General features: G+C 38.7%; 1 protein-coding gene across 1 annotated transcript in view; it reads left to right on the forward strand.

Moving 5' to 3' along the window:
- The window catches only part of CUBN (cubilin), a 341,241-nt gene that overhangs the window by 237,398 nt on the left and 89,091 nt on the right, over positions 1-14,752 (forward strand). The window contains exons 40-44 of the mRNA XM_049881914.1: positions 146-343; positions 4,716-4,862; positions 7,802-7,992; positions 8,153-8,336; positions 13,461-13,635. Coding sequence (XP_049737871.1) covers positions 146-343; positions 4,716-4,862; positions 7,802-7,992; positions 8,153-8,336; positions 13,461-13,635 — 895 coding nt within the window. The remainder of the gene's footprint in view (positions 1-145; positions 344-4,715; positions 4,863-7,801; positions 7,993-8,152; positions 8,337-13,460; positions 13,636-14,752) is intronic.

Below are 14,752 nucleotides of genomic sequence, written 5' to 3' on the forward strand. Positions count from 1 at the left end.
TTTAATAAAACATTCCTTGGTGTCTTTGAGAAAGTTATTTTAACCACTTGTTTCACTTCAATATAGGGCTATCAGTTTAAAATACAAAATGTCTGATTTCTTTTTCAGCAGAGGCATTTCAAAGGTGTTGCTTTTCATTCTACAGGTGCTTGTGGTGGGCTCCTGAGGACAGGAGATACGCCAGGCTTTCTTTTCTCTCCAGGCTGGCCTGGAAGCTACAGTAATTGGGCTGACTGTACATGGATTATCCAGGCTCCTGATTCAACTGTAGAATTCAACATCCTTTCCCTGGACATTGAATCTCACCAGACATGTGACTTTGATAAACTTGTAATAAGAGACGGTGAGAAACATTACAAAATTAATTAAAAAACAAACAACAAAAAAACTACTGCTTTTCAACCCTGACCCACGATCTAGTTATATTCAGTCATGATCATACAGGTTTACAGCTTCCATCCATCTTGAAAGGAATTTCACAGATATTGTAGCCAATGAAAGCCTTGAATGCCAACATTGGCTTCAATTTCTGCAGAATGTAAGCAAAGTATTAAATTACCTGTAACAAAATAATCCGCATTGTATGTCAGGGATAACACTGTTCCTCAGAGGAAACATTAGCTTTGCCTGAAGTAGGACAGGATAGTCTGAGTTTCCACGTAGTGGAGAGATTGTGGGGCTAAGATGCTCTTGCATCTTAGATCCGAGTGTGAAAAATGTTTATAATTGCAATGTATTCCTTTCTCTCTGTCCACTACATCTTGGGGTAGAATGGGTAGAATTAAGGGGTAATTTTTCCGTCTCTTTTTCTCCATGTACATTTGAGGTGTTGCTGTGCACTGTGTAAAGGCTATGGATGATGGTAATAGGCAACATGTACAGAGCTGTGCTTCACAATTTATGGGCTGGAAGAAAGACATTAAGGAGACCATACCTTTCACACACGTGTTTCTAAAAGTATGGTCCCTGGACCAACAGCATCAGTACCACCTGGGAACCCATGAGAAATGCAGATTCTCAGCCCCACTCTGACCCATTAAATTGGAAGCTCGGATTTAACAATTCTCCTTGATTTAACAAGCCCTCCAACCAGGGCCTGGATTAGGGTAAGGAGTGGGAGGCAGGGTCATACAAGCGTAGGGTCATACCCTGCCTTTATTTAAAATTTTAACTTTTTTTATTTTAAATTAATTAAAAAAAATTTAAATGTTACATTGAAATATTAATTATCTCAATTTCTGAGGTTTTTGGCACCTCCTCCCCTCACCCTAGTCCTAGCCCCCAGATGATTCTAATGGTCTCTGAAGTTCGAGAGCCATTCTCTAATTTACAGGTGTTTCAAACTCAAGTACCTACTGAAGCAACAATAACAGAACAGGTGATGTGGTGAAGTGGAGAAGAGAGTGATAAAGGGACAGCTTTTTCTAGGAAGGCATGCTCAGTGTTACGGACCTTACTATTTTCCAAGGGATGCCGGACATCTAAAATGCCCTATAAACTTCCTGGTTATTAAATATTGTCTATTAATTAAAAATGCTTCAGGACATTTGTGGACCAAAAATAGCATGTGTTTGCTTTTGGCAACCTCTTGTCTACAAGGTGGACTCTCTTGATCCCTTGTCTCCAGGGCCTCCACTAAATTCAACGAGAAAAATCAAGTGCAGGAGTCACTTCATTTCCCTTTTGAAGAGGCTGGACTCTAAGAGTCAAATCACTTAGCCAAAAAAGAAATAAAATAAAATAATGAGATGATAAACCATAACTTCTCATTAATGGATTAAATTTTTCCTTGTTTACTCATTCCACAAATAGTCATTGAGTGCCTACTGTGTGCCAGTTGGGGGGTATTTTGTCCATTTTCACAGCATTCATACATTCTTAGAGTTAAATTTTAAGTCCAATTATTCTCTGCCCAACTATATTTTTGCTTCTGGGTAGCAGGGACATATGACATTCTGAAGCAAATATCTAAAGCCAATTGGCCACAAACAATGGTATTTATAGGCCACTTGTACCATTGGCCAGTCATCACAGGCCCTTGGTCCTTGGTACTCAGGTGGCTGTGAACATTTCTGGACCACCCCAGACAGGGACCTGCAGCTTTCCTGGGAGAGTTGAGTCACATTTTGCAGAGTTATCATGGTTCTAGACTGAATCAGTCTTTTCCAGGCCAGGTACCAATAAATTTTGCATATCAAATATCCAACAAGCTGAAGTTTTATGTAACTACATTGAACCTAGAAAGAGTTAAAAAAAAAAAAAGAAAGGAAAGAAAAAAGTGTTTGGAAAATCAATAACCCTTTTATCTAGTCCTAGATCTGAGAGGTACTCTCTTTATGATCTTAGATAACTTACCAGCAAAGTTTAGGGGCATCTGGAGTTAGTGTTCCAGGGCCCAAATCCTTGTTGATTTCTATGCTTCAGGCCCTCGAGTAAGTCACAAATCCCTTTTGTTTCCTTATCTACAAAATGGGGCTAATCATAATGTGAACTTAATAGTGTTATTGTAAAGATAAATTCAGATGTTGCATGGAAAACACTGAAAGTGATATTTGCATAGAGTAAATGCTCAAAAACTGTTAGTTACTAATAGTTTTGGGACCTCACTTTCCACATCTATAAAATAAACTTAGATTAGATAGATAATCAATAACTTTATCTTCTAGCTTTAACCTTTATAGTTCTTTGACTTGCCCCACTGTTTAAAGATCAAATTTGTTTCCGCTGCAATCTATGTTTGAGATTCTGGAAGGTTCTAGAAGTATCTCAATGTTCAGTGTGGAGACAGGGAGAACCAACCGTCTTGTGGTTACTGGGTTATCTACTAATTAATCAGTTAGTTAATGACTAAGTAAGTGATTATTATTATTTTTTTTTAATGTTTGGTCAGACAGGCTAGGGTGAAGTTTAGAAGAGAAGTCAAGATCAATAGGCCCTACCCAGGCTCACTGAGATAAAATATTCACACATGAAATAAATAACATTGCAACATATAATGAACTTTAAAATTTGATAATTAGGAGATAAGTTATACAATTAGAGAGTAAATTAACAAAAACAATATGGAGTGAAATATGTAGCAAAATAGTGTAGTAAAAATAATAAGTACAAAAGGAGTTAGATAAATGGCTCAGTTATCTAGGGCTGCTATAACAGAAATACCACAAATGGGTGGCTTTACTGAACAGAAATTAATTTTCACATAGTTTATGAAGCTAGAAGTCAGAATTAAGGATGCCAGCTATAGGGGAAGGCTTTCTCTCTCCGTCGGCTCTGGAGGAAGCTTATTTCCTTTGAACTTCTGCTCCTGGGTGATCTTCATGTGGCTTGGCATCTCTCCCCATCTCTGCTTACTTGCTTGCTTGTTTACTCTCTTTTATATCTCAAAAGAGATTGACTCAAAACACACCCTGCACTAATCCTGCCTCATTACCATAATAAAGAAAACCACTTCCCAAATGGGATTATAACTATAGGCATAGAGGTTAGAGATTACAACACATATTTTGGGGGGACAGAATTTAATCCATAACAATAAATTTTATTTATTTTTTATTGTGGTATAATATATCACACACACACACAAATTACTATTTGGATAAACTTTTGAACTGTAAAAAATACAAAAGTTTCCAGATGTCATTTTAAGCATCTTGTATTTATAATTATGTCATTCCATTTGTAAAACAGAAATAGAAAATAACTTGCTTTTGCTTTCTAAAAAAAAAAAAAACTAAAACTAAAGCAGTTCATAATTAGTGAGTTTAAGTAGTGGTCTATGTTAAAAAGGATTCATTTTGCTGGTTTTGTAAAAGGGCAAATTTCCTCATACTCTATTTCTGCTTTTTATAGGTTTGACATTTGTTAATTCTCTGCCTTAGGGGAAAAAACTTGCCTGCATTTTCCCAGCCAAGGAATCCAAGTCTGCTTTAATCCCTTCTGCTCCATTCTGGTTTGGGCTGGGACAGTTGGTTTGATGGAAACTTAAATCCAAGACAAGTGAAAGGAAAGGTAGCCATGCAGTGACCCAGCAACCGTTTGCTTCTCTCCAAGGAGGGCACGCTTGCTGAAACAGTCTCATGGGGCTTCTTTTCTCCTCTTCTACATGTGTGGGCACATGGGCACGTAGAAATATGTGTGTTCTTTTAACAACGAAACAAATAAAAAACATACAAAGAATAAAAAAAAAAGAAAACTCTCTGGAGTTGAAGAAAGCATCATGTAAGAGTTGGATCCCTCTTAGTGAATGAGCTCACAATGTTAATAAATGAGCTGACATTGAGGAAGCATCCTGTTTTTCTCTTTTAGATACTTGACCTTCAGCGGTCAGAGTACTTTCAAGCAGAGGCTGTATTTAACACTCACAAAAACACTTCGTCCTTGATCACTTCCTAATCCCATGTACTCTGATTTTGAGTTTTAGTGCCAGGAAGAACTGCAGCCAGATTTTAGAAAAACTGTGGGAACCGTCCAAGAAGTCTTTATCAAAAAGAGTAAAGAAAAAGGCAGGCGACACCATTACAAGCTGGAGACAGAATGATGTAACCCCTGGGGTTTCCCTCTTTTTGTGAACCACATTATCTCCCAGGAATTGTGATGCTCTGCAAAAATGTGTGAACCTCTCTAGACGGGTTGCAAATGATGGTAGAGTAGATTCTTAAAAAAAAAAAAAGACATTGTATTTTCATGCTGACGTTTCTTTTCTTTGGTCATAGGAGACAGTAACCTGGCCCAGGAACTAGCAGTCCTGTGTGGCAGAGAAATCCCCGGGCCCATCCGGTCTACTGGCGAGTACATGCTGATCCGATTCACCTCCGACTTCAGCGTAACGGGGGCAGGCTTCAATGCGTCCTTTCACAAGAGTAATATTTTCAAACATTATTTTCTCGCTTCTCGTCTTCTCTTCTCTTTCTCGCTCCCTAATGTGGTGCGGTGGTTTAGAGCTTGGCTGCTAACCCAAAGACTGGCAGTTGAAATCCATCAGCTACTCCTTGGAAACTATGGGGCAGTTCTACTCTGTTCTGTAGGGGCGCTATGAGTCGGAATTGACTTGATTGCAAAGGGGTTTGGTTTTTTTTTTTTTTTTTGGTTCTTCTTATCTCTTTCTCCCTCCCGAATGTGCTCTGGTCATTTTACCATGGCGAGACCCAAGTCATGAACCAGAGGGCACAAGCCTCTGGATGGCTGTGCTATGTCCCGTGCTGAGCCCTGAGTCCAAATCCAAAAAGTCTGGTCAAGTTGTGCAAAAGGGTCTCCTGCCTTCAGGTCTCTTCCCTCCTAAGGAGGTATGTTTTTGTTAGGTACGCTAAAAGATCTGTAAAACATATGTTTCTGCCTCTCTGAGGGCTGGAACTAGAAGACAGATCCACAACACATCAAGGGAATTAAAGCCAGAGTTATCTTCCCTCTAAAGAACAACCAGTAAATATAATATAGAAGAAATCTTCATAAATCTCTTGGTTAAAACCATCCATCTGAGTGTTGGCATGAAGAGTTCCTTGCTCTTGAAATAATGACCTTGGTGAGTCAGAGAATGTGCACAGTGTATGAAATGCTGTAGTGCTGAGTAAGACTGAGATTTTTCAAAACTTGACAAAACGTGAAGCCCAGTAATAAATTCAAATCCCAAACTGATGAAAGTTAACGAAGTAGTCCATGAAATATCTAAAAACTCTCAGGCGTTTAACCGAAAAACACAATTTTAGAGTAGGTTCTCAATCTAGACATTAAAAATTAATCTAATATTTCCTCCACTGTTACCTATGTGCCTTTTATAAAGTAGGGGACAATCCAGGATAAATTATTCTCCTCACACTCGAGGAAGGCAGTTCATATTGTGGTTTAAGAGAATGGGCTTTGAATTAAACAGACCTAAATTTGGAAACCCTGGTGGAATAGTGGTTAAGTGCTACAGCTGCTAACTGAGAGGTCGGCAGTTCGAATCCACCAGGTGCTCCTTGGAAACTCTATGGGGCAGTTCTACTCTGTCCTGTAGGGTCACTCTGAGTCAGAATTGGCTCGACGGCAGTGGGTTTGGTTTAGTGAGTTTTAAGATAAATATCACCTCTGTGATTTATCTAGCTGTGTGAGCTCTCTACACACACTTGCCCATGACCTGTTGAGTCCCTGACAACTGGCAAATTAATGCCTTCTCCATCCGCTTTTTTCCCTCAGCTCCCAACCTCTCACTCTCTCATTATGTATATTTGTATGAACATATGTACTTGACAGCTGTTATAAACAAAATCACCACCAGCACCAGTTGTTGTCGGGTTGGCTTGACTCATTGTGACCCCATGTGTGTCAGAGTAGAACTGTGCTCCACAGGGTATGCAGTGGCTGATTTTTTGTAAGTAGATGCCAGGCCTTTCTTCTAAGGTGTCTTTGGATACACTCTTACCTGCAAATATTTTGTTAGCAGCTGAGTGTGTTAACTATTTGCACCACCCCGGGAACTCCATTTTATATATATGTATGCACACACACACACACACACAAATAAAGAAACAAACCCATTGCCGTCAAGCCGATTCTGACTCATAGCGACCCTATAGGACAGGGTAGGTAGGACTTCCCCATAAAGCTTCCAAGGAGTGCCTGGTAGATTCAAATTGCTGACCTTTAGGTTTGCAGCCATAGCTCCTAACCACTATATTACCAGAGTTTCTCTCTCTCTCTCTCTCTCTCTCACACACACACACACACACCCCTGACACCTCCATGTCCAAAAGATAAAACGTAACCATGTGAAGAACAAAACTCTTGATTCCACTCTTTCCTACCCCTCCTCCCAAAGCTGTTCATTCCACACTCTTCATAATCTTCTAATCTTAGTAAGTGGAAAGTATGTTCTTCTATTCATTTAAACAAAAAGCAAAAAAAAAAAAAAACAACTTGGTGTCATCCTTAATTTTCTCTTTTTCTCACACTCTGTATCCTAACCATCAACAGTTCTCCATGCTTCTACCCTCACAATATATCTAGAGTCAAACCACTTCTCACCATTTCTACTGACTGCTGCCATCCTAGTCCAGGCATCCACCATCTCTCCTCGGACGTAAGCAATCACCTCCTTATTGGACACCCTGCTTCTATTTTTTAATGCCTTTCGCCTTCTAGGCTAAGCATTGCAGACAAAGTGGCCCTTTAGAATTTAAGTCAGATTATGTCATTCTGCTGCTCAAAACCCTCCAATGTCTTCCTCTTCTTATGCAGAAGAAAGCCCTTTCTAACAATGTCCTGTTACCTTTGCAAACTTTTACTCAGCCCATCCAGTCTACTTGATGCACCTCTAATACTCCAAGCCTCGGCAGTGTTTTCTGACCTAGATTTGTCTTCTCCCACAAAATCATGTGGCTGGGTCCTTCATTTCATTCAGGCCTTCGTTCAAATGTTTCCCTGACATTAGCGTGGTCTTCCCTAACTTCCCCCAACAATACCGTGCCCTACTCCCCATGCACCACCACTTGTTCTTCTTTAAAGAACTTATCACCATCTCACATGTTATATATTTGTTTAATGCATGTTTCCTCATCTATAAATTAGTAAGCTTCATGAGAGCAAGGAATTTGTTTTTATTGCTTACCTCGGTACTCCCAGATCTTAACGGATGTTTAGGGCACCCAATAGTGGGTGCACAATAGAAACTTGATATACTAATAATTTCCTACACTTTGTTGTAGTTAGTTTCAAACCACATTTCTATTGCCTATGCTTGGGAAATCCTCAAGAAAAACAATTAAGCATAAATATCTAGTGTTTATGTCATTGGAATTACCTCTCTTTGTCTTTTCTTATGAAGGTTGTGGTGGCTATTTGCATGCAGACAGAGGGGTTATTACATCCCCCATGTATCCTGAAGCCTACCCTCCCAGCCTCAACTGCTCTTGGCATGTTCTGGTTCAGAGTGGTCTGACCATTGCTGTCCATTTTGAACAGCCATTCCAGATTCCAAATGGTGATTCTTCTTGCAACCAGGGGGATTATTTGGTGGTAGGTCTTGTTCGCTACCCTTTCTCATTACTTTCTCTGCAGACTTGATTCAGAAAATGAAATGACAATTTTTTCCTCCTGGGACACAAATCGATAGGACTTTTTCACTTCATCTTTTACAACATGAAGTAATTTATGACATTTTAATTTGCCTTTCCAGCTAAAAAATGGACCTGATATTTATTCTCCACCCTTGGGACCCCATGGAGGAAATGGTCATTTTTGTGGTAGTCACCCCTCGTCTACTATGTTCACCTCGGATAATGAGATGTTTGCTCAGTTTATTTCTGATAATAGCAATGGAGGGCAAGGATTTAAGATCAAGTATGAAGCAAAGAGTTTGGGTGAGTATTTTCACTGAGATTAAAGTCTGTACTTTTCCTACAATTGTTTGGTTTACCTCATTTAAATAGATTTGAGAAAAAAAATTTGTAAAATTTTCTTTTTGAACTAAGAGTAAGAATGTTAATAAAAATAGCTACCTATTATCAAGCACCTACTATATTCTCGATATTTCAATGTCTCATCATGACTACTTTTTAAGGAAAGTATCATTATTCCCATTTTATAGATAAGTAAAATGAGGCTTAAACTTTTCCAAGGCCACATATGCAATGAGTGACCAAAGTGAAATTCTCCATGATTGTGAATTGAGCACTTCTTAATGATCCCCTGAAATTCCTTAGACCTTCCCATTATAAAATGTATAATTGTAAGCTATTTTCAGTTACAGTGACATTGTAAGAATGCTAATTGCCTTGTTTTATAATCATTTTTATGCTTCCTTTTAGATGAACACGCAACCCTCTGATTTTATTAGTACCCACTTTATTATATATTATTGCAGTGATCTTAATTACCTTTACTTACATCTGATTGTAATTATATTTAATTCTGCTGTAATGATTTAATTCCCGTGACATTTATTTTTGTATAAAGCTTAATTAAGTAAATAAATAAGCATAGCTTAAGGAAAGGAAGTAGTGTCAGTAGAGAGCAATGTAAATAATAAATCTTTGCTTGTCTGCAAAGAAATTAATTAATATGGATTTCAAGATGATTCTATGACCTGAATCCCCAGTTCCTGAATATGTCTAAAATACATTAAAAAAAATTTTGTTGTTGATGTTGAGAATGTATGCAGCAAAACGTATATCAATTGAGCCATTTCTACATGTACAATTCAGTGACATTGATTACATGCTTCGAGTTGTGCAGCCATTCTCACTCTCTTTCTCTGAGTTGTTCCACCCTCATTAACATAAACTCACTGACCCCTAAAATTCTTACCTAATCTTTCGAGTTGCTTTGTTGCTTTAGTCCCGTATAGATAGTTCTTAAAAGAGCACAATGCTCAAGACAGATTTTTTTTTTAGTAGTTTAACTAAACTATTGCTTTGTTTTAAAAAGATTTGGGCGGATGTTTTTGGTTTAAGTTCAAACTACATTGTAATCTAAGTGAAACCATGTATTTTATTACAAGTATGCAAAATATGAGAATTAAAATGTCAGCATAGTTTCTTCATTTTGGGAAAGGAGAAAAAAGAAAACTCTCTGCCAACTGACACAGAAAGTTGTTTAATAACTTGAATAGGCTCCATGACCATAGGGAATGTACTGTGTTACTTCCTAGTAAACACTGCTCTTACATTTGGAAAGAACTTTTCAGAACACAGCTCTGTGAACATTAGCCCCATTACTTACTGGATATAAGTTTCTTCTCCCTCCCTAGCTCCACCCTGAGATTTGCTGTTTTTTTTTTCATTAACAGGCTGGATTCCACTGGGTACTGAGGCATTATCTGTAACAGAGTCTCGTGTCCAGAGAGTTGACTTTGCTCCATCCCACATAACTCTACTTTTTAAATCTTTATCCATGATAGACTCAGTCTTGGTTTATATTTTTAAAGCCAACATTTACTGGTAATCCAGGTATATTAAGGATCTATTTCAAAGACTATGAGTCTTCTATTCCTTTGTGGACCCACTATTCATGCAACTATGGTTATGGCGACCATCTTCTCCTCACCTCTCTTAAAGCTTCTGCCGGCCCTTAATATTAGACTTAAACAAAGGGCTTTTGATTTCAAAAGCTATTACTTGGCAGCACCAAACAGTATGATCACATCTTGTTTTCTTGTACATTGGGCAGCCATAAGTCTGAGCCAACTCGATGGCAAAAAACAACTTTCTAATTCAACCATTTCCCTTAACTACAGGAAGGCTTCTACTTCCCTATCTCTCCACCATATCTACTTCTATGCCACTCCCATTTCTTAGCTTTCAACATACGTTTTTGTGAATAACTTTTGGCATTCAACTTGCCTATTTTCCATAACTTCTTTCTCCAGAGATGCTTTTTCAGTATAGTTGACTGAGATTTCTATGTCCCTATGCTAGATGCTTTTTATCCTCACCCTGATTAATTGGTTTATTAATTGCCAAACCATTACAAAGTGCTTCATACTGTGCAAGCTACCAAGTTCTGTCAAGGAGATAATGGCGCAGTAGAGGAGACAGAGGAACGAAGAGACAATTAGAACATGGTAGAACAAGTGCTAGACAGAGGAGTTTATCCAGAGCTATTTAAATGTGTAAGAGAAACACCTAGCCCAAAGGATCAGAGAAGTCAGCCAGAGGAGGAAGATGAATAGAGACTTGTCAATCAGTGAAGAAAGGTTATAACAACACGTAAGGTCTCAATGGCATGAGATAGAAGTCAAAAGGAGGTAGATTTAATGGTAGTGAAGCAGGCAGAAATCATAATACTAAGGGTGGTAGATGCCATGATAAGGAGTCAGAATGTTAACCTGAAAGAAAGGGAGAACCATTAAAATATTTTATCAAAAGCATGAGTGACATGATCATTAGAAACATTAATTTGGCTGTAGCATTGAAAACATACTGGAAGGCGCAAGATTAAGGTATGGAGACAAGAAGAAAGAGTAATTCAGGAACTAATTATTAGGGGGCATAATAATAACTAAGACAGTGGCAGAAGGATGAAGAGAAGAGAACATATTCACAGATGTTATAAATGTGGCATTGAGTGAATTTGGAGGTCAGTTAGATTTGGGAGAGGAGAGAAGGAGCCACGGATGACCGCTATGTTTCTGACTAGGTGGATTCTTTCCTTCCACAAACATTTTTTGAGAACCTGCCTGGTGACAGGCTCTGTACTAGGTGTGGGGATATAGCAGTAAACAAATAAAATCTATGTCCTCAGGGAGCTTGATTTTATTGTCAAAACACAGATAATATACAAATAAAATACATATGTCATATGGTAAAATATGCTTACGAGAAAAAAGTAGGGAAGGTGATAGGGACTGTTAGTATTTGAGGGAGATGATACTGTCGCTCATTCACATATGGAACTCTGGATGTTAAGCAGATGATAAGATTAGTATTGGGTGTGTTCATTTCAAAATACCTGGATTACATCCTTTGGAAAAGTGAGTCTGAATGTCAGAAGAGGAATTCAGGCTGAATCTCTAAATATGGGAACCATTAGCAGACTGGTTGTTGTTTAAGTCATGAAGATGGATGACATTAATCAGAGAAATATTTAGAGCAAGAAGATGAAATGCCACAGAGGTATTCCTGGAAATCTCCAGAAATGTCAGGAAAGAGGCACCCAAAGACCAGAAGGGGAATAATGAAGCGGTAAAAGAAGAACAAGGAGAGCTTGGTGTCCAGGAAGCTAAAAGAAGAAATTGAAAGAAGGAAGATGTGGCCAACCATGATAAGTGCTGTGGGTATAAAATAAATATTATTAAAGTAGAGCTGCCCAATGTAGTTTCCAAGGATTGCCTGGTGGGTTCGAACTGCTGACCTTTTGGTTAACAGCAATAGCTCTTAACTACTACACCACCAGGGTTTCCGAAGAGTTACAGGAAAAGACTAAAAGGGTGTGAGGAATAGAGAGTGACTGTAAATTATATGACCATGTGAAATGTGGAATGTAAAAGGGAAAGAAGGGAGAAAGGGAGAGGAAGAGAGAGAGACAGTAAAAGCAGAGGAAGAGGAGAAGAGTTAAATAGAACATGGTCCCTGAGGAGATAGAGAACGGGAACCTGATCTAGAGATACAGGAAGACAATGTCTGAAAAAAAAACAAAAGAGAGTAGAGATGCTGATGAATTTACTAAGGATATGCCGAAACCCAAAACAAACAACGTCCCCCCCCCCGCCCCCCGCAAACTTCTTGTCTTGAGTTGATTCTGACTAATAGCAACCCAATAGACAGAGTAGAACTGCGCCACAGGGTTCCCAAGGAGCAGCTCGTGGATTCAAACTGCCCACCTTTTGGTTAGCAGCCATAGAAAAGGGGTAACAAATTGAGGGAGTTCTCATGTGATTTGCTTTCTTTCTGAAGTAGAAGTCAAAGTAGTGTGCTGAGAATCGAGAGGAAATGGGGAGAATACATAAAGCGTTAACGGAGCATAGCAGAGTTTCACATGGCTGTTGTAGTTTATATCAAAAGAAAGGAAGGAATGCCTGACAGTGTCGAGGTTAGAGAACATGTGTTTGTCGTGCCATCAATTTTCATGAATGGGTTGAATGGAGAACAATCACGATATTGGAATTTTGCACAGCAATTCTAAAGGAAAACAAGGGGTAAGGAAGTTGAAGGCAGTCAAGGGAATTTGAATTTAGGATTTCAGAGATGGAGGAGTTCTGGGTAATGACAAAATTCAGAATGTGACCATAAGTGGCTCGGCGAGAGCAGAAATAAATGTCACTAGAGTTTAGCGGATCAAGTATCTGTGAGGCTAAGTTATTGGACAGGTTAATTACACTGGCATTGTGAGTATACAGTTAACTTCTGCATGATTTGTTTGTTGATGTTTCCAATGAATGTTTATTAATAAAAGGAAAGTATTTCTGTGTAATATTTTGGTCTTTCAGAAGAGAAATATAAAAGCTCCTTTCTCTTCTTGCAAAAAAAAAAAAAGACTAATAAATTATCTCATGCTGTTCATCTCCTATTCTTCAAATGCACCTGTGTCCTGCAGAAGCATAATGAACAAATGCCCGCAGAGGTGTGGGAATCTGCTTAGTCTTGTAAACATTTAAAGAGCAAGACTCTGCACCATCCTATTAAACTGAGCAATCAGTAGGATGTTAAAACTGCTAGGATACTTGCATGTTTATCTAAGCACACGTTAATGCTTCAAAGATGTTCTGTATGTACCGTGTGCCATAATCATTTTGTTGGCTTTAAAGAAGAGCGAAGTATCCAGTGAGAAAAAAGTATATTGTTTGGCAAATTAAAGAGTGATACATCTTCTGGTGGCTCCCTCAATAGCAGACTCAGAATTTATTTGCTTAAGAATAAGGACAATTCAAGCTGAAAGGAAATTGAGATTGGAAATGGAGATAAATTGACTTAAAAAAAATGATGGCATCAGTGGACTGTGTCCTCCTTTACCAGATTGTAGATTGATTTAACTGTGCTTCCTGACAGCTTGCGGGGGCAATATTTATATCCGTGATGATGATTCTGCTGGATATGTAACCTCCCCCAACCACCCGAGTAATTATCCCCAGCACGCTGATTGCGTTTGGATCCTATCTGCTCCTCCTGAAAAGAGCGTACAGCTACAGTTTGAAGACCAATTCTATATTGAAACAACGCCCGAGTAGGTTACTTCCATTTAATTTTTCTCTTACCCAGAGTTACTATTTTTTAGCTGTCATGTCTCAGAATAATTTATTCCTTCTTTTCTCACCAGTATAGGTATAAAAAGCGCATAGGAAATCTAGGGATGAAGGGAAATGCTTAATGTCTGAAGCCTGAGAACTGTTGCCTGTCAGCCCCTTTCCCATCAACCAAGTAGATTAGGTGCACAGATATTGTCCCCGGTGACCCTCTGTACATCCTGCAGGAGACACTGAGGATGGTTGCTTGAGATTTATAATACCCATTTTTCCTCCCACAGGAAAAGTATAGTGTCTCCGCTAGAAGTGTATTTATTTGCCCAGTCTCATACTCAATGTCATAAATGATAAAATATCTGTTTAGCAAATGGGAATTTGTGTGATTTGACACCAGGGGTCACCAGTGTCAGAAAAAGGACTAAACCAAGTACAGTACAATTTCCCAATCTCTATTTAATAAAAGAGCCCTGGTGGCACAGTGGTTAAGTGCTTGGCTGCTAACCAAAAGGTTGGTGGTTGAAACCCACAGGCCACTCCTGGGGAGAAAAATGTGGCAATCTGCTTCCAGAAAGATTTACAGCCTTGGAAACCCTGTGGGGCAGTTCTACTCTGTCCTATAGGGTTGCTATGAATCAGAACTGATTTGAGAGCAACAAGTTAGGTGTTTTTTTGGTTGTATTTAATAAGAATTCTTAAAGCATTACAAACCATGGGATGGGATATGTCTTACTATGTTGAACACAAAAGGTAATTACACAGACTGACAAAAGCACATGTAGTTTTTCTTTTAACAAAAGTGTGTATACATTTGCATAAATACATGTATGGTACAAAACTTGGATACAGAGCTTTTCCTTACCATTGTGGGCACTGGATATAATAATACCTTTCTGCTCACCGAGTATTATTAGCTAATTGACTTGCTCATAAATATGGTTAAATACATGTTCGATTTTATGGACACCCGGAAAGTTCCAGCTGAGACTCTCCATTAGCCTGGGTGCAGAACTGCCAAGAGTTCATCTATGTCGTATGAAACGTAACAGATCATCGTGTGAGACAAAGCACTTGTAGCTTTTTTTTTTTAATTCCTGGGAG

The sequence above is a fragment of the Elephas maximus genome, chromosome 4 (assembly GCF_024166365.1).
Source record: "Elephas maximus indicus isolate mEleMax1 chromosome 4, mEleMax1 primary haplotype, whole genome shotgun sequence".
Lineage (NCBI taxonomy): Eukaryota > Metazoa > Chordata > Mammalia > Proboscidea > Elephantidae > Elephas > Elephas maximus.